Source organism: Hirundo rustica, chromosome 3 (genome assembly GCF_015227805.2).
Source record: "Hirundo rustica isolate bHirRus1 chromosome 3, bHirRus1.pri.v3, whole genome shotgun sequence".
NCBI lineage: Eukaryota > Metazoa > Chordata > Aves > Passeriformes > Hirundinidae > Hirundo > Hirundo rustica.
This window is the reverse complement of record NC_053452.1, coordinates 32,021,868-32,042,581: the sequence shown is the minus strand read 5'-3', so window position 1 is coordinate 32,042,581 and position 20,714 is coordinate 32,021,868. Positions and strand designations below refer to the sequence as shown.

Genomic DNA, 20,714 nt, shown 5'->3' with positions numbered 1-20,714 from the left:
TGAAACAGCCTCAAGTTGTGTCAGGGGAGGTTTGGGTTGGGTATTAGGAAAAATTCCTTCACCTGAAGGATGGTCAAGATTGGAACAGGCTGCCCAAGGAAGTGGTGGAGTAACCACGCCTGGAAGTATTCCAAAAATGAGTGGATGTGGCAATTTGTAATATGGTTCAGTGGCCATGGAGGTATTAGGCCAGAGGTGATCTTGAAGGTCTTTTCCAATCTTACGACTCTGAATTAACAGTCTCAGAAGTCAGCTTCCTCCCAGTAAACAGCAAGAAAAATTTCCATGCTCTCCTGTGACCACACGTGACCCTAGAAACAGGGACTCAAAATTAAACAAAACGCAACAGGTAGGCTTGCAAATAGGAAATGTAAGCATATCTGTCACTTTCCAGGACCAGTGATGGATTTGCCGGTTCATTACTGGGATCATGAAAGAAAACCAACTCTTTTACCCCAAGTAATGGAGGCCAATTATATTTGAATCAGAAGCAACAGCTGAGATAAGGAAGGAGTGTGTGCACACATGTGCTTATTTGTGTTTGCAATAGAGAGGCAAAGAAGAATGGAAATCAGGAACTATATGAAGTGAAATAGGGTGAAAGGGGTGCATGTTGGAAATATAATTTCTGCTCACTGAGAAAACACTATTTTCTGGCTTCAAAGAAAAAAACATTTTCTTGCTCAGAAATTGGCCCAAGTGGAAAAGCCCGAAACTAGTCACTGAGCAGCTCCACAGAAAGCTCCAAAAGGTTCCCATTACCTTGCTAAAAACAGAGCCCTCAACCTCCCTGTAATGTGTCCCAGCACAGAACTGGAAACAGGGAGACTCACTGGGATGTAGAGAAGCCTAAGCACCTCTGAAATTTAATTCTCTTTTAAACAGTTTCCCTGTAGGGGTGACTGTAATTAGTGCTGTTTCAGAGCTCAGGGTCAGGATGATCACAGCTAATTCAAAAGTCATCCAGGATGCACAGTTTTCTACTGCGGCTTCTGCTCATATCAGGAATGTCCTAGGGGCTTCCCTGCATAAATCTCCTCCTCAAAAGTGCCACCACTATTCTGTGCATTGCTTCCACATGCCTGCCACAATCCTCCAGTCCTCCCAGGCTTGAGGAAATAGCTCTGCTCCAATGCCAGAATCCAGGGAGCAGGTGAAGAATAGCATGGGAATCTGCTCCTGCACTGTCATAGGTGCTACCTGACATGGTTTACAGGCCAAAAATCCTGGTAGAAAAGCAAAGACACACGCACAGTGCCATGGAACACATAACTCTCTCAGGAAAAGAGGCTGGGGGAAAAGGATCTCTGCTTCCCTGGCAGAGGTCCTGTGTCAGATCTGATGGCCTATGCTACCCTGCAGGTGTGGACAGCTGTTTTCACTTCTCTGCGCCTCAGGCCCTTGTGCAGAAGCTGAGAGTTAACATGAGAAAATGAATCACAGTTTTTGTTTGCTCGGTGACTTCCTCGTTTTCCTAGTGAAAACATGACATCTCTCCACCACCAAGAGGCAGAATTTGAGAGGGACAGGCCATTCCCTCTTTTCCTGTCCTGTGACCCCAGGCTCAAAACAAGAGAGCTGACAGCAGCTTTCCAATTTGCCCCACTTCCTTTGCCCCATGACTGCTGAAGCCAGTGTGTCCTTGTTTCAGCTGGCACAGAGTTAATTTTCTTCATAGTAGCTGGGTAGGGTGCTCTGTTTCTGATTTAGGTACAATGCTGTACTTAGGAGATAGGATGAGAAGAATGTCGACAATGCACTGATGTCTTAGCTGTTGTTAAGCAGTGCTTTAACTCAAGGACATTTCATTGTCTTATGCTCTGCCAGTGAGCAGGTGCACAAGGAGCTGGGAGAGAGCATGGCCAGGACAGCTGACCTGGACAAACCAAAGGAACGTTCCATACCACAGAATGTCATGCCCAGTATATAAATTGGGGGGAGATGGCTGAGAGGCACCAGTTGTTGCTTGGCGATGGGCTGGGCATCGGTCAGTGAGCTGTGAGCAATTGTATTGTTTCACTTTTTTTCTTTTCTCCTTCAGCCCAATCCCCTCCTTTATGTGACAATCATTACTACTAATATAATACTGTATTTCAATCACTAAATTGCTCCTATATCAATCCACAAGTTTTACCTTTTTTTTTTTTTTTTTTGGATCTTCCTCCCATCTGTAACAGATTCCCCATGACCTCAGATACCAGTCCTATTTATAACCCTTAGCAGAGAATATCCCATAGCCCCACATTCCAGGATACACAATGCTTTCTCTGCCTTGGCCAAGTTCCCATGTCTCTTGGACCTGTACTGGTGCTGCACAGGCCCAAAGAGAAAGCACAGCTGCAGTGCCAGACTCACTATCTCTGACCTACTAACTGGAGAAAAGCACATGGCAAATGTACTCACAGAGTATGTTACATTCCTGCACAAACAGAAACAGAGCCAGGAGAATCTCTCCCTCCAGCTAGGCTGTCCTGATGCAATCTGGGTACCCCCAGCTGTATTGCACTTTAGAGGACTTTGATACAGGTGGCTTTAACCATGGTGTGAGCCTAGACAATGACAGGGCTCAAAAGCAAAGCAGTTTCCTCTGAATGGCAAGATGGGAAGCACTGGGAAAGTGTCTGACAGTCCTTTGGCAGCAGTATGCTCCTGTGACTTAAAGACAAGCACATGTGTGGACGAGACTCAAACGTGCACAGCCTTGCAGGATGCTCAGCAGAAAGAATTTAGGAGGATTCTGGAATTGTTTCTTATCCCAACAAGTTGATATATACCTAGATCCTAGAGGGAAAATAGCTGCCATGGCAGGAAACTTAGAATGATGTCAGCATTACAACAGTATGAGATTTGTTGTTCGGCCCTGAAAGGGCCTGAAAGGTGAGCAAATATTTACAGGGAGGTGACCAAGATTGTCTGCCATCCACTGTGTCTACAGAGGCCTTTCCTGACAAAACTACAGCTTGAATGTGTCTCTCTCAATAAAATAAAGTTCCTCTTCCTGCAGAGTCTGGCCAAAAACCAGGATAATGGCAGATTAAGGAACGTGTATTTGTTTTTCCCAACAATATCCGAGAAATGGATTAACCGATTTAAACCAGTTCTCTTCTGAACAAACAAATACATCTCTCTAGGCGAGGAGCTCTCACACAAGCTTTTATTCAGCCTATTACTGCAACCACAGAGAAGCTGAGAGATGAGCAATGAGCTGCACAGAAGCTGAATGACAGCGCAGGTGGGCTGCAATCTCACATAGCAGACCCAGGTTCCGGCTTTCAGGCAGGCTCCTGCCTTCCTGACGCACATACATGGGGATTTTCCTCTCTTCTTTCACGGTCTTTTACCCAGGGCACAGTGAGGAGGCCTCACTGTACTCTGCATCTGACGTGTGGTGCCACAGTCTGGACATGCCAGCTTTGCAAAATCTCCTCCCTGCCATCTGGGCATTTTGCTTTATGTCTCAAGTCTCTTGTATCTCCTGGCCACCACAGCATGCAGACATGCTCTGTCAGACCAATTTCAGTCACAGAGGTAAATCGGAAAAGCTCTCAGGGCACAAGGGAGACTCCCCAAGAAATCTGAGTGAGTGGCAGCACATGGGAACCTTCCCCACAAGGCAGCAAGCAGAGAAGAGATCACAGGTCTGCAGGGTAAGTCCCAGCTGTTAAACACTGACAACAAAAATTCAGACCAGCCAAAATTCACACAACTGCTTTACACTGGGAGTCCGGGGGCTTTGCTGTATGAACATAAAGGTGCTCCAAAGAAGAAAGCTTTAGTTAAGTATCCTTAGCCTGCCAGACTATCTGCCCCTTAATGCTGTGAGGCTGGCAGGAGGGTAGGGCCAACGAGTCCTGCACAGTAAGTTTTGTACAAGCCCATGTGAGGACCCAATCCTAAACTGATGTGAGGGCTGTCACAGACTCCAAGTATCAGGCCCCAGGACCAATAGATGATAACTGTTGTAACAAATCTAAGGCCAGATGTGTCTGTGGTTGTTACTTAGCTCTGAACCATGGCCATTTGGGTTTACAGCCATGACAGGGTAAAACTTCAGCCTTTCCTGAGACTGACAACTCTAATTAGTTGTTAGCAGCCCGGGCATTGGGAAGGGGAGTGAGCAAGCCTAATGCCGTATCACCCAGGACAGGGCTGCATGCACAAACACGAGCTCTAAGGAGCTTAATCCCAAACACAACACTGGAAGAAAGAAGTGTTCTGGCAATCAGGAATGAAATCCTCTGCTCTAAACAGAGGGAGCAGAGGGGTGCTGAGTATCAAGAGAAATGCAGAAATAACATGTATGCTTTCAGCTCAGTCACATAAACCTCTATACAACTTATTTACGGATAAGCAGGGAGGATTTCCATCAAAGTGAAACCCAACTACCAGGCCAGGCTTTGTTTGGTGGTTCAATATCATGCCCGTGGCTATGAATTATTTTATTCTTTTTTACCAATTAAAGTCTCTAAGTTTGCAAACACTAAACTTGCAGAAGGCGGAGTTTTCCTTTGGCCTTGAATACAGACACACTTGCCCCAGAACATCAGCTCATTCCTAAGCCTCTGATGGTGTAAAATGAACCAGAACACGCAGAGTTCTAGCTGGCAGGAGAGCCCGAGGTTTCTCTCTCTTGGCAGCAAGACCTGTACCACAGAGAAAAGCAATACTGAAACATGAATGAAAGAGTAAGAAAACTCCAGTCACTGCAAGAGCAGAAAAACCATTTTTTGCCCCCAAGTTACTTCCTGAACTGTGCTCCTCAGCCTGGAGGAGGGTATCAGGATGAATTCCACCAACGAAAATCATAAAGAAAAACAAAACAGTCACTATAAATAAATACACTCAGAAATTAAACCAACCAGGTCTAAAATTCTTAGCAGATGGCTCCACAGTGCAGCTCACATGGCCAAGCAGCAAGACAGATAAGCCAGCTCAGCCACAGACAGAGGGTCAGCTCTGGCCCCTGACAGTCTCATTTCTCTTAGACTCCCTTCATAGCAGGGAGAACTGCAGGGAGCTCTTAGGAGCCAAAATCTCAGTCTTAGCCACTCTACAAAAACATCTGCATGCCCAAAACATGTCTCAAGAGCACTTTTAAGAGAGCAGTTAATATCCAAGCTCACATTTCATGAGGGGGCAGGGCACCAGCAAGAAGCACTGACATTGAGCTATGGCTTCAACAGTTGATCGAAACAGTTTAATGCATTTCCATTTCCAGTTGCATGGATCCAGCAATGTTTCTTACTTATTTACAGTATCACCCCCTCCCCTGCTCCTCGCTCTTGTGTTTGTTACACAGATAACAGGGGAAATTGATGCTGACTATCGCCTGCCTGATGTACAGCACTGCCAATGGGTTCAGCAGGATTTTAAAGAGGAATGAGTCAACAGTGTGTGACCAGGAATAACATTTACCAGTGTGTGAGCTTGAATAGGAAAACATATCAGTGCCCACCTGAACATTAGTTAAAGTGACAATGGCAACAGATGCCCCAGCAGGATGTGTTCTGGCAGTCTTCCAGGCCAGGGCAGAGGCTGACCTGCCAGACCAGCCTGAAGTCCTGCTAACCATGCCTCCAAAGCAAATGCCAGTCTGCTTTCCCGATTACACCTAACATTCGCTATGCTTTGAAGATAAAGCACAATAACCCACCTGCTGCCTAATGCGGCAGAACTTAATCTAAGGGCAGTAAGTGTAATCCTTTGGAAATCAATCACATATGATTGTGGGCTATTACTTTAGATCCAGAAGAGGAAAAATTCACAGGCCATGTTATTGCAGGGAGGGAGATACTCAGGTTAATTCCTTTTCTAATCTTTCTCCCTGCAAAGATTTCACCTGCTGTGTGATCCCAACATAGGAAACAGGACCAACTTTCAGACCTGATGACAAAAAAAAAAAAAAAAAAAAAAAGTCAGCCATATATAATGATCCCATTTTCCTCCTACTCTTCTTTCATTGGGCACTCAGAGCCACTAAAACCTCTGCCAAAGACAAAAATGGCAGCAGCAAAAATCTGCTTATCTCATCTTCAGAACTTGGTGAAGTAATTAGCAACTCAACTGAGAACATAGAGGCTCTTCTACTAGGTTTTGATGGTTTCCAAAGAGGGAGAAGCCGTTCAGATGGTCAAGTGTGGGCCTGAGACAGCAAGTAGTGAGTGTGGAGAAGGAGGATAAACCCATCTGCAGGAAAATACGGTAGGAGATGTATGGAGGATCGGGGGGGACGAGGAGTGCAGGGTTGAGCTGGACTTGGATGGAGCTGTGCATTAGCTTACGAGACGTTGTTCAGGACTGGCAAAGCATCAGAGCTGACATAATATTATTCAAGCAGGAAAATGTACTAAGACTGCAATTTTCACCATACTGTTTTATGAGGCTCTAACAGAGCAAATGTTATATTCACCACAGTAAGGCAGTCACTTCAAGGGCTACCTCTAGCAACAGCCTGAGCTTAGAGTCACTACTAACCTCTGTAATTCCTGGAAATACTGTTTTGATCAGTCTTTTAGGTTACACGGCTAATACAGGTCTTTCAATTTTTTGTTACATACTTGCTAAATTAGTATCTAAGTAGCATCCTTTTCACTGATCCACTGACCCAGGCATGCCTTCTTTCCTTTTCTCATACGATCAGCTCAAATGCCACTATTGTGTTCCAAAACCCAGACTGCTGCACATTTTCAAGCCCAGTGTGTGTTTCACAGCCTTAAACTTGTTCCCCTACACAGGGCGGCCCAGCCCCTACTTTGAATACATCTCTGCAGAGGATTCATTTTTCTGCTGGGATTTTCTCAAGCACCTGGTCCTGAAAAAAAGCCTTGATAACAGCATCAGTGATAGCATTGATATTATTAACAGCAGTCTGCCACTCCATTCATATTTTTAATTCAAGACTTCAAAGTGCTATGTTTATTATGCTCCACAAATCTTTGATGAGATGGGTCAGTTTTATTTCTGTTTTGAAGATGCTGGAAAAAATGACAAGACATTGCCAATCCAAGTGTGGATTCCTGGGAGTTCTGACAAGCCCAGTCTCTAGCTCTAACCATTATACAACATTTCTTCATCTTAAACATAGACATATAAGGCTGCACAGCCTTTCATAAACTTATTAATCTTTCAAAGCTCTACACTACAGACCAAGAAGTCCAGGGAACAGATCATCCATCCTGTCAGAGAGCTGATGACAGACAATTTCAGCTCATACACTAAAAGAAAAGCAATTTCTTCTGCTTTCTAAATGCAAAAAGAAAAGCAACTTTTTCCGCTTTCTCAATGCAAAAAAAATAGTAAAAACTCCAAGCACCTTTTCTTGACAGCTGACTTGTTCTTTTTGCCTTCTTATTCTCTTTCCCCTATTGCAGCACGGTTGGAAAAGCCTGTTTCTGGACTAGTTTGTTACAACACAGCACTACACGCATGAAGACGAAGGGAGAGAACCGAGGGAAAGGGGAAACGCAGAAACAGGTTCTGACATCTAATCAGATCTGCCGTATTGATTTTGCAGCTCTGGCTTTGGAGCAAATGAGGAACAGCCACCTTCCGCTCCGGCAGGCGCCGTTCCCCGTTGCCAGGCGGCTCCGGAGGGGCTCCCGCAAACAGGCGGCCGGGATGCGCACACACGCGCACGGCCCGGTGGATGCGCACCCTCCGGAGCCGCGCTCCAAAGGGATGCGCGGGCCGGGAGAGGCGAGACGAGCGCTCATCACGGAGGCTGCAGGAGCCACACGATCCCCGTTTCCAACGAGATGAGGATTCCAGAGCAAGCCGGCGGACTAATAAGCGGACCACGCTGGAAAGCTGCGTTTCAATTAACCACAGCAGCCCCTGCCGCACCCACATCCTTCCAGGAGCGTGAACGAGGAGCGGAGGGATAAACGGCGACTGTGTTGTTTCTGGGTCTGTCTTCTGCATGAAGGGAAAGGGAGGAGGCTGTAAAAGGGACGAGGGCAATTCTTGCCCTACTTTCTTGGTTTGCAGTTTCTTTTTCACGCTAATCGAAGGAGCAATTGACAGCACTGAAACGAAAGCTGCCTGCTGAGGTACAGAACAGGCGGCGCCACCATCAAGTCCTTCCAGGTTTTCCAGGCGGGAGGGGACAGCTCAGGTGTACAAACACTCCGTATGCACCCAGCTTCCACTGAGGGTACACAGAGCTGATTAACAAGGCTGAAGGGAGCTGTTTGGGCGGGCCAGCACGGGGACTGCATGACCATTACTTGGGAGAAATCACAGCAAAGCATTGCCATGGGAAGAGCTACAGAAAGAGGATGTTCAGCTACCTTTACACAGAAGTTCATCACATCTTTGCTTTCTTGAGGGTCACATCATAGTCTCCACCCCAGACAGCTTCTGGCTTGCACCTACCATCTTTCTTGTGTGGGGAATCGGTCCATCCCCTTCAGCCCAAGACTCAGGTCTGTGATTCACCTCCAGACCACCTAGTAAGACTGAATTCATCCCAAGTTCAGCACTGCTGCTCCTCTGCAGGGGCAGTGAGGGTCAAGAGAGGTCCACACAGCACGCAAACAGCAACACCAAACCAGGGACTCCAGCAGGTCTGATGGTTCTTTGCTCCCAAGTGGAATTTTGCTGTATCTCCCATCGTCTCCTGATGTGACCAAGAGTTACCTTCTCTGCCATGTCCCTCCATGTGACTGAACCATGCTGCTTTCCTGAACAACTCAAACCAAGATGCACATTTTCACCCTGCTTAAGGGAAGCTTCTCCACACATACTTACTTGCCTGGAAATCTTCACACATTTCCCTATCTCATCCTGTAATCTAAGTCCGACACACTCCTGAATAGACAGAGATAATTTTAAAAGAGGCTCTTCAAATACTTAAAGTGCCTGCAGGATTTCACACACCTCTGTTATTGCTGTGCTGCCAGCAGCTCACATCTGTGAGCAGTTCGTCTGGTTGGTTTCAGCCAGGCTGTCTGCTCCGGTCTCACTTCTCTTATTCCTGGGAAGTGAGACTGGGAGAAAGAAGCGTGGCAGCATGTCTAATGAGTGCTGCTGTGCTGCATGCGGAGGCTCGTCAGTCACAGCCCACAGCAGCATGCCCAGGTGTAAATTAACCTGTTCCCTGCCCACCCCACACCTGTCAGATCTGTGCTGCTCAGAGTACTCTGCCAGTGTTCAACAATCGCACCGCACTAATGGGATGAGACCTGCAGGGAGAGCCAAGGCATTTTATCTGGCTGCCCTCCCCCAGTCTGATTTGAAGTCTTGCAAGAGAGAGAGCACAGACTGCTGCATGTCAAAACACACCTCAACGGCTGTGGGAGCTGAGCAGGCAGTCACTCCTCTGGAGGGAGAAACCACTGGAGGGAAAGGATGGATGTGTCACCCAGTGCAGCATTCCACCTTCCGTGTACAAATACTGCCTTCAAGACGGGCTGGGAGAAGCACCCATAGCCGAAATCACCCCAGACACCTGCTAAGAAGCAGTTTCCTGTAACAATCTGGTGGCATGAAAACCATCTGGGAGTATACATTCCCTGTTAGGTCTACCTATCACTGCTTTTCAGGCAAAATGATTCGGGCATATCCAGGGGTTACTAAGTTGAAGAAAGCGTTGTGGTGTGGAAATGGTTTAAATAACATTCATTGTCTACCTTTTGACTTCACATGCTTACTAACATACCCTGAAGGTATTTTACACACATGTATGTAATGCACATAAACGCACCCGGTAAAGCTGCACTCATCCCATGACACGGAAATAGAAACCACTGTACACAAATACACACAACACCTCTCCCTTGCACTCGCAATATGCCTGCCATATGGTGCCTGGCCCTTAGCCTCGCGTAGCCTGACCAGTAAAATATAAACTGTTCAAAGGTCCCCAGACAAAAGAGATGTGTCTGCTCAGCCCAGTAAGAAAGGTCAACCCTGCCTAGCCCCCAGGCTTTTGTGTGCACAGGCACTCAGGCAGGCGCTCCAGCGCTGTGCGGTTGTACTCACACTGCACGTTGAGCTGCACCAGAGCTTCCCGGGGTCTGATGTTAAATCCATTGTACCTGGCTGTCTGACACTTATAGGTGCCGCTCATTTCTCGGCTCACGCTCTCCAGGTGCAGCTTCCCATCGTATGTCTCCATTGTCACCGTCCCCGAAGGCATGGGGGTTTCCTTATCTACCCGGGACCAGATGACGGGTGGCTTCGGCTTCCCCCGAACCTCGCACTGCAGCTCGGCCCTGGAGCCTTCCCGCACCGTGATGGTGGACTGACCCTTGGGGACACTGATTGTTGGTGGCACTGGAAGAGAGACAAGAAGGGAGGCATTTTACACTGGGTGTTCAGCAAGTAAGGAATATTCTTCAGAGGCTTCTGATGACTCGCACCAACAGCCTTGAACACCAAAGGTTTCCACTTGACACGCTGCAACCCCTCTACAAACACACTGTTCATGCAAGCTGTGCTACAAGGTCTGAAGCTTCAGGGTACCAAGACGAATTCTTTGGCAAGGGCCACGTGGTATTGGGGCAGACTCCAGGCTCCCATCTTCTGTTTGCAAAATGCTATCCAGCTGGAGGGATAGCACCAAGGAACACAAAGGCAAAAGCCTCTTTGATCCTTTTCTCAGTTTCTGGTCAGCGAGTTTCTCAAGTAGAACTGCAGTCTTTTGGCCAAAAATAGCAGTTATATCTGCTGAGGTATCTAGACACCTTATCCAGGTCAGACCAAAACCAAGACTTAAAGGCTAAATGCTTGTAGATCCCATCTCCAGCCTTCTCAGAGGTCCAAGATCCCTGTTTGTTCCTAAACCACAGCAAGGAGTCAGCTCTGTTTAGTGTCTTTGCTTATTTTACTTTTATTGCATATTTACTTTTGTTATTTATTTTGCTTTTATTGGTGAATGCACTGTAAATTTCTCACATAAAAATCCTCTGGCTCATCTGAGTGAGAGATGGGGCCCAGCAACAATCACTCCTGGCATCCCTTCAAGGCTGGGAAGAGCTCACCCAGCAGAATCGCTGCCAAGTCGAGGCTGGAGTTGGAGGCACAGTAACACTCAAAGAAATATCCAGCTATCAACTGACAACCAAAACATTGCTGATAAGCAAAGCTTAAAAGAAATCAAGTGAATACAGGGTACAGAGATGTCAGTGGGAAGAGGTTTGCCGTTCACATCCCCAATTCCACCAAGAACCCAGGAAGGGGATTTTTGTGCTAAACCACACATAATATTGACAATTTATTTGTGTTAGACTTTAGAGTCAACAGTTCAGCTGAAGTAAATATGGTCACAATCTTTTCTGAAAGCTTCTTTTTCAGCCTTTCCTGCTGACAGTGGCAACACTTGGATTGACACTTCCATAAATGCAAGGGCCATGTACTCGGTTTCCATTTAAATCAAAATATAGGACTTCAGAAGCTGTAACAAGCTGGTCTGACCAACATTAGCTCAATTCAGCTCCAGCAAAGGAGAGTGTGCTATGGTAATTGTACATGTTACAGCCTGCAGCTCTTCATGAACAAATTTAGGATGGATCCAGCCTAATCTCCCTCTGCAGTGACCTCCCTATGCAACAGGGAGGCCACATTTTCAATTTGCAGGTCTCCTGTGGGCTGGGGAATCTCATCACACCCTCTCCTGCACGGTGTGAAAGGACAACAGCACTTTCAGTGCTGACGCTGCAGGCAGCCATGCACCTGGCGAGCACCAATTTTCTCCACAGGTAAAGTTGTAAATTGCATTTGAAGATTTTTTTTTTTTTTTTTTTTTTTTAATTAAAGCTATCCCCTTGGACCTGCTCGGTGGAGGCTGCCACTTCGAGAAGCTCAGGCTTTGCTCGGTGGGGAAACATGGAGCCCCTTCTGCCATCCTCTTGCACTGATCCTGTGGTCTGGGGAAAACCTGGTGTTTCATATGGGAATCACATGTTGGAGATGGCTCATTGCTGACTGAGGAGACGCTGCATGTTGGACAGCCTTGGCTGCTGCATGGAGGGCTGCTCCAGCAGGGATGGCTGTTCTCATTCCCTGGGACACAAAGCAGTCCTGCTGGCCCAGGCTGCCAAAGAGAGGCTACAAAATGCCCCAGGCTGCTCTCCTTCCCTTCCTCAATGGCAGCATCCACACAAGCATAAGGGTCTCATCCTCCTCCAGACAGGCACAGGGCAACCTGTCACCACAGACACCTTCCTTAAGGCAGCAACTGGCTGGTGCTTGGACCTGCAGTGACAGACACTATGAAGCCTCTTGGTGGAATCATCCAAGGTCTCCCAGCTTTTCACAGCCTCCTACCCTTGGAGTCTTACACACAACTGCACTCTGCCATCTAGTGATCTTGGGCAAAAAGAATTGTTCCAGGCAGTATCAGCCACATAGGTTTGGGAAAGCCAATTTTGCACCAGGATTGGTGAGTTCCCTCAGTTTTATTCCTTGTTGGTGTAACAGGGTTGGCGTCAGCTGGCATGGAGAGGTCCTACCTTCCATGGCTGTCCACAGAAGGAAGGACCATCCTCCAGTGTTCAGCGGATCCATGGCACAGTCAGGGCTCAGTCTCCAGACTGCCAACAAGAACTGGATGCGATCCTGCGGAGAGCAGGCTGGCCCCAGTACTTCTAATAGGAGACAAGGGCTTCCCAAAACATCAACAGTAGTTGTAGCACTTTTCTCTGGGCAGCTGAAGAGAGCAGCATCCAGAATCAAGAGTGAGATCAGCCTGACATGTGGATCCAGCACAACCAGGGACTGAGAAGTAACATTCTGTGAAGGTGCAGGTCACAATCTGTGGGCAGCTGACTCCCCTGAGGAATCTTCATCTGATTACTAACGTAGTGCTTCTTTGTGCTGTACCCTCAAGGTCTTGGAAAGGCAGCACAATGACATGGATGTAATGGAGAGCACAGCCAGACCCACTGCTCCCCAGAAACAGAAAGCCCTGAAACCCTAGACTTTAGCCCCCAAAGCAACTGACAAATACTGACATATTTGTCCTGTCCTCACTGAGCCATGGGGTGAAGCTCTGACCCTGATTTTAGGGGGAGGCATTTACAAGGGGGAGGCATTTACAACACTGGGACTCCTACAGAGAGTGCCCAAGACAGACTGCATTTGCAATCCAGCAAACATTAAGTCTTCACAGAATTTACAGCCTGGACACAACTCTGAAAAAAGGTACATCCCCCACAAACAATGCCGAAGAGAAGAAAGAGCAGCTTTCTTTCTCTTTTACTCTCTTCTTGAAATTTGCTGAAATACCACCACTTCTTTCCTTCACAGTGTGGAGGTTTGTTTGAACAATCACACTGCAAAGCTATCTCTGTAACTTTGGACTTTTCGTAGGGAGAAAATATAAAGGAGCATGTGCTTGGTACATAATACATCTGACAGAGAAGTTGTAACTATTCCCCATCTCCACTCTGAGCCAAGTGCTTGCCTGAGGATGTAAGACCTTTCTCCGCTGGCATTCAAGACATGCATGCGAGGTTCTTCAAAAAAGCCAGAGGCACGGGGCTGTGGGGCAGCCGGTGATGCCAAACACTCCCCTGGGGTCCCCACCCGCCAGAGAGAGGCTCACCTGTCTCTGAGGAGATGTTCACCTCCACGCTGAGGTCAGGAATGGGTGCTCCCTGGAAGGTAGCCACGCACAGGTAGGTGCCATAGTCACTGAATCTCAGGTCAATAATCTCCAAGCTGCAGGTCACAGGTGGGAGCTCGGGGTCATTGCGGGTGATGAGCAACCGGTCTGAGAACCTGGCTGGTTTTCCATTCTTGTACCACGAATAGACAACCTTCTCCTGGGGGACAGCATCTACATGGCATGAGAGCTTCAAGTCCTGCCCTAACTGGATGGTCTCGCTCTCTTTGATCACATCAGGAGTGATTTGGAATGTGGCATTCTTCATGGCTGAGATGAACAGAAGAGCAAAACTGGTCAGGGATATCAAAGTATCTTGCACGGGACAGGAAAACTGTTCTTTGCTCCTTAGGAAGGCAACATTTCCATGCAAAATCTGCCCAAAGACCTCTCCCACTTACGTTCCCACAAAATGTCCCAAGGGCCCCACTTCTGGCAGTCTGGGACCATCCAATTCAGGAAAACGCTACAGCCCAGGATGAAGCTGCAAGCAGTGCTTACACAGCCGTTGGTCTGAGAGCAGAGAAACTTGCACAGGCACCTCTCCAGAATATTAATTACTAGTAAATATCACATTCGCCCTCAGCTGTATGAGAAAAGCCAGGAGCAAGGCAATTCCCCCGCTGCCTGAAAACACACACTCAGAGAAAAACAGCAACTTACACCGCACCAGCAGGTTCACAATCTTCTTTGCTGGGTTCCCCACATTGTTGATGGCCGTGCAGTTGTAGTAGCCCGAGTCCTCCACGCGGATCCTCCAGAGGGTGAGGTTGCCTCCATGCACAAGGCTATTGGGAGGCATTGGGCCAGGAGAGTGGGACCAAACCACCTCTGGCTGTGGGTCACCACCCGTCAGAGAGCACTGCATAGTGATGTTATCACCGGGGTTGACCACCAGAGTCTCATTGACAGATAGCTTCAGAGCAGGTGGGGCTGGAAAAGCACAAAGAGGGACACTTCAGAGCTTGAGAAAGGCCCATCCACTTGCCTGTGCACAGCTTCATACTTTTTATGATTTGTTCTTGTTGATGGCTGGTTTGAGTAGAGACAGCTGGAAAGATTTATGAATTGATTACAAATATGAGGTGTTTGTGAATCTAAAGCGTGATCATTGCCATGTATTTGAGTGAGAACACTCTGCTCTTTTATGGCTAGGAAACAGAGCAGGCAGGACCTCACACTGCCCCAGAAAACATTCTACCAGTGGTGCTTAGGACTGGGGCACAAAGCAGCTATAACATTTTATCAGTGCTCAGTGCAGGTTCTCTATGGCTTAGGCTGCAGGTCAGAAGAAAAGCCCAATAAATCCACTCTGCACATATAGGGGGGCAAACCGGCAACAACTGGCAGTGAAAAACCCAAGTGAAAGGCCTGGAGTTTCTTGACTCCTGATGCAAACAACTGCAGCCAGGCGTAAGGGCAATGGAAGCCTCTCTAGCCTTGATGGAGAGGTGAAGGAGAAAGGATAGCCTCAAAGGAGCCTGTCTGAACCCAACCACTGCTTATACTCAAGGACAGCTGGCATTAAACCGTTCCTCTCATTCAGAGTTTCCATCTCAAGAAGCGAGCTTTAGGGAAGGTCTATCACTAAAAAAAGCTATCCTCAGCTATCCCTCTCTACCTGTACCTCTCACACCCAACTGGACATCTTTGAGAAGCAAAGGCTTTGCCAGGCAATAGTCCTTGCAGCTCAGAGACTGGTATGGAAGATCAGGACATGTCTGCACCTTTAATCGACCACTAACAGCAGCTCTGAACCTGCTCTTAATCTCCTTCACCTCCTCAGGTGTCTAATATGCTTTTCTGGGGGCCATCACAATCACAGCAATTCTCCTTCACATTCAGTTGAGCTGAGACTGACCAAAGTGTCTAGACAACCTCTCCTTTGAATGCCCCGGTACCCACTTTTTTTGGTTTTATTTTATTTTTGCACCCTTCTCACGACAGCCCTCACCAGGAACTGATCCCAAATCCTTCCCTTTGTATTCTCTATTTCATTCCATGAAAACTCTTTCAAAGCCTCTATGAGCACTATCACCGCCTCCATCCAGACGGAGCTGAGAAAGTAGCAGTCCCCAGCAAAAAAAGCAGGGAGTATGTTTTAAGTAACAGCCATAATAATGCAAAATAAGACATTGTTCCATATTCATGAAGCCTGATTTAACGGCATCATTATTTCTGCCTCTTCTCTCCCTGGACCCTGTGTTAATGAGCTGTGCTGGATTTGTGGTGGATCTCTGAATTACAGCCCATACAAACAAGGCGAGGAGGACTCTTCTCTCCTCAGCACCAGTGCCATAATTTAGTAGCACAACTACTGCCAGGCTGGGATATTGCTTTGGTGTACTGAATATAATGTCCTCCCTGGCCACTGCACACGCTGTTTGTGTCAGAGGTGGCCAGCTATGCCTAAGGAAGAAGGTGGCTCCTCTGCTGCCTGCACTGGCCATTTTGATGCCAGTGGTTGGAGCCTTTGAATTTTTGGAGGCCACAGCCTGCACCCAAAGAGACTTTGGCAGGTCTCTTTGCAGGAGTGTTGTAAATAGGGTGCAAGGGTTAGTGCCTATTAAATAGCAAAGGAAGGATTTGTACATCCTCACCAAGCTCCGGATGGTTTCATGAGACAGTATGAAGCCCAGAATGGCAATAGCTCAACTCACCGTGGTTGGGCAGGACACATTCCTGTCACTAACTCAGAGCAGCTGACACCAAATAGCTGTTTCTGCCCTCGGACATTGAACTGGTCTCAGGCTCACAGTGCACAAACTGGCAGATGCAGCATCTTGCCTGGGAATCTCCATCCATCCCTGTCAGAGACAGAGAAAGCCTGAGACCAGCCCCTGTCCAGAGAGAAGCTGTTAGAGTTGGGGAGCACAAACTAGAGGTCCTGCAGGCTCTGGTTAAGATTTAGAGCTCTTGTAGACTTAGGGTTGGATATACAAATATCTGACCCACACTCATCTTGCCCATCTCTGGGCAAGACAGCATGTTAAAAAGGTGACATGCTGGTGCAAACGCTGCATCAGGGCAGGCTGTGTGTGCATGCATGAATGAGGCAGGGAAACTGCAAATCTGTCACCTGCACAGCTCCAAGAAGCAAGCTCCCATGACATGACCCAAAATGGAGCCTTGGCTGTGGCAGCCTGCGTGGGCTACCACTCCCCACTCCCATCAGCAGACAGAGGTTACCAGACTGCAGACATTGTTATGCAGGAGATGATTCTCATTTATTTGTAACCTGTGGCAATTCCTTTTGTTCTTGGCTCAGAAAACCTGCTGGCGGAGTCTGCCGAGCAGCGAGGGGACCATTAAAAACAAAGAATCGCTTTCAATTCCCTTTGAAGTCCAATTTGCTGCAGTAAAACCGGAGGAGAATTAACCAGCTGGGCTGCTTAATTTTGCAGAAATTGAGGAAGGGGGAGAAGTCAGGCTGACCCTGCTGGAGCAGGTGATGTCAGCCTGGTGCTGAACTGGTGCTGTGGCTCTGTGGACCCAACCTGCTGCTCTGGAGCCAGGCAACAGCAGCAGAACAGAGAGGGAGCAGGGACATCTCCTTCCCACTAAGGTTGCAGACAAAGAACCCACTCCCTGCTGCAAGGCCCAAGCTGCTGAACAGAGCTGGGGAGAAACCCATCTCCTCACCAGAGACGATGATCTGCCCAAAGGACACTGAGGAGCCAGCCGAGGTACAACAAATGAGCTGAGGAGATTCCCCTGGCCTGAGCTGACCTGACCCTCCAACTCACCTCAAGGCCTGAAGTGCCTGGACTATAAACATTTAAGAGAGAGAAATTTCCAAGCATTTCAGCACCTTTTGGCCCCTTCTCAGTTATAAAGGCAAAGGCATCCTGAGAGAACCTGCTCAGGATTCTGGGCACAGCCAAGACTAGAGAAGCTGTGACAGCACAAGTGGAACAGAAAAGACCTAGGCAAAAGAGGAGAGAATTAAAGAATTTCATTTAAATATTTCCTCATCTATGCACAATACTACCTACAGGGCAAGTAACCCATCTAATATTTCATGTTAAATATAGCCGTGCTATTTAACACAAACCCTGCTCACACCGCAATGCCAGCTTCATTTTCCCTGCCAACTTTTAATACAATTTGCTAAGAACACATTTTCCCTGGCCCCTTTGAGCTTGTAGTGCCAGGCTCCACTGTAACTATGTATAAATATGCATCTATAATTAAAAAACAGGAGGGGAAAAAAAAAAAAACCAAAAAAAACCCCACAACAAAAAACCAGAAAACCCCCTAGATAGATGTGCTTAAGAAGCTGGTGTAAATTGAGCCATATTGCTGACTTGTCATCAAGTACAATCTGAAAATACATTTTCCCCATTCACTTAGTACAGGGGCTGGACCGAAATGAAGAGTAGTTTCCCTGTGCTTGGGCTGGGAGGGGAAGTGGACATGAAGAGAAATTTGATTTTCTAACCCTTCCAAGGTAACAGTACACAGGGAAGAAGAGCTGTATAAGACCCCTTTCTTCATCATGAATGGAAGTTTTTAAAGGGAATATTTCAACATTTGCTACACTCTCATCCTGAGAGAAATTCAGCTAATAGGGTGAGTTGTTCGAGACATGTTCAGAGATCTTACTACAGAGAGAATACTTTTTTTCTGACATTAGATATAATTCACTTTCTTAAGCTCATTATTTTTCTTTTTCCTACATAAAATGAGGCAACTATTGTTCAGCACCTTGGAACTCAGCTCAATAAACATAATTTAAACAATATCAACAATATCCTGTCAACAGTTAACAACATCAAAAAAAGTTCTGTTTCCACTGCACAAAGATGACACAAGGGATGCAAACTGCTTTGTGTTATATTAGAGAGGTGAATAATTCAAACAGCTACAATGCCTTTCTCTCTGATCATGGAATACCCCAAGGCTGGAAGCAATTTCCTGACATTTACTTATTATTTGCAAATATTCAACACACATGGGGGCTTTGCAGGTGGGGATTTTTTATTGTGTGTGTGGTTTTGGTTCAGGCTTTTTTAATGGACAGGTTGCAATCAAGTCCTTGCCAGTATTTGATATGTGACACCCGGTTACTGCTCACTTATTGCATGTCAAGCAAGAGGCACCAAGCTGAATCTGCTCTCAACTGGAGATGCCTTCAAGCACTGCCAGTATGAATATGAGTGTAAAATTTATTTATTGGGAAGGCACTGGAGATGTATGCTTTGCACAAACACTGGCACCAGCAGAGCCCATTACCTGGGAGGTGCTCAGAGCACAGCCTGGCAAACCAGGCTGGAGTCACACAAGGATGAATTATTTGTAAGAATTCCTGCAGCACTGTCCCACTCTAGCCTGTATCAAATCTATTTTTAAAGTCACTTAGAATTATAAATAAATAAAACAGGGTAGGAATTAGAAGCTACATAGTGCCTCAACACCTACACGTAGTGTGTTTTAATGATCTCATGGCAGGCCTGGCCAAGGCAGTGGCTACATGCAGTGCTACGAGAAACTAGAGCAGCCCTGGCCACAAGAGCTGCATGTGAAGGATCTGTAATCCCAGCAGCCACATAAATGAGGTCAAGGTGCTGCAGACCCTGGACAGAGTGCTGCCTTATCCTCCTGGAGTACATGGCTGTTGAGGAGGTGAAGGGTCAGAGGGTCACAGGGACCCTTCAAGTCCCCCCTTACCTGTGGTGTTTGTGAGCTGGAAGGTGATGGATTTGTCAGGGATACTGCAGACATTGCGGACGGACACCTGGCAGGTGTAGCTGGCATAATCCTGAGGTCGAAGGTTCTTCAGCTTCAGGACTTTGGTTTCACCCTGGGATTTGGGAAAAATAAGGCCAAAAAAAGACACAGGTGTCCAAAGCACAGATCATCACTCCAAGCCCATATGCTGTCCCAAAGTTTACAGACTACCAACAGCTCCCACGAAAATTTTAGGGAACTGTGCAGATTTCAAATTCCCACAGCTCTATACAAAGGAGACACAAAATGTTTGCTGTGGCCATTTCACCTCCACGGTTTTACAAAGCAGTCATTTACTGACTGACATGACCTGAAAGCACTGACAAACAGGTCTGGGCATAATTTCTCAACTACTGCCAGAAACATCTCTTAGAACATGGCAAAGCTTAACCATCCCAGAACAGACTCCAAGATGTCAGTAGGAACCCAAAGGAAATAACTGGGGACTCCACATTACCAGACCAAAGTAAATCAGAGCAGACTGAGGCTCTCATTAATACTGGCCTAAATATGACAAGTTCAACAGTTATGCTCTAGAAATCGGCAGTACAGGGAGGAAAAAAAAATTCAGAGAAATACTCAAAGAACTTCCAAAACTTTCTGCTCCCTCTTCTCCAGATTCTAATCTCATTTACGCTGATGTAAATCCAGAGTGACTGCAGAGACTTTGATAGCCTTTTCTCATTCTAAGGTAACAAATAAAATCACTGCCTGCACTCCATTAGTTACTGGTTTGTTATAGAAACAGAATCAAGTCGTTACATTAACAATAGACGTGTTCTGTAGACTTTTATTTATGGAATGCAGAAAGCTCTGAGAATCATCCTACGGTTTGCACACCCTGCAACTCATATGTCTTCTGTTGACAGCTTGCTGCTGTTGTGTTCCACTCGTGTTTGTTTAAATCTCTTTTGGAGAAACCATTCCATAACTGCCTGCAAGTGTGAGGAGATGTCAGCATGACAAATCCTCCCGAGGACAACCTCAAGGGACTGGACAATGAGCTCAGGAATGCTAATATGCAGAGAACAAGGACGTGAAATGAGTAAATTAGAATGATAAAACCTAGGACACCGATAACCCTAGGAAAGTCCTGTCCCCTGAGAATTGTTGCTATGCCACACAAATTAAGGCATAAATTACGGCATTTATGATATGCATGTCATCTACATACTTACAGGGTCTTATGTATCCTGTTTATTGATTAGTGAATTTAAGTATATGTGTATAAACCCTCAGGGTAAGTAAGTTTTAAAAAGCTCAAACAGTGAAGTCTTCACCTCATTTTTAATCAGTGTCAGGTTTGAAAAGCCTTTTCAAACCTGACACTGATAGAGGTTCATCTTTAAGGCAACACTGCAAACTCCAGTGAAGGGTA

At 46.7% G+C, this 20,714-nt stretch overlaps 1 protein-coding gene across 4 annotated transcripts in view; it reads right to left on the bottom strand.

The window, feature by feature from the left end:
* MDGA1 (MAM domain containing glycosylphosphatidylinositol anchor 1) overlaps positions 1 to 20,714 on the bottom strand; it is a 165,643-nt gene that overhangs the window by 87,272 nt on the left and 57,657 nt on the right. For all 4 annotated transcript variants that reach the window (XM_040059100.2, XM_040059099.2, XM_040059096.1 and 1 more), the window contains 4 exons: positions 19,277 to 19,409; positions 14,270 to 14,539; positions 13,547 to 13,876; positions 9,982 to 10,275 (listed from right to left, as the gene is read on the bottom strand). In XM_040059100.2, the coding sequence (XP_039915034.1) occupies positions 9,982 to 10,275; positions 13,547 to 13,876; positions 14,270 to 14,539; positions 19,277 to 19,409 (1,027 nt within the window). The remainder of the gene's footprint in view (positions 1 to 9,981; positions 10,276 to 13,546; positions 13,877 to 14,269; positions 14,540 to 19,276; positions 19,410 to 20,714) is intronic.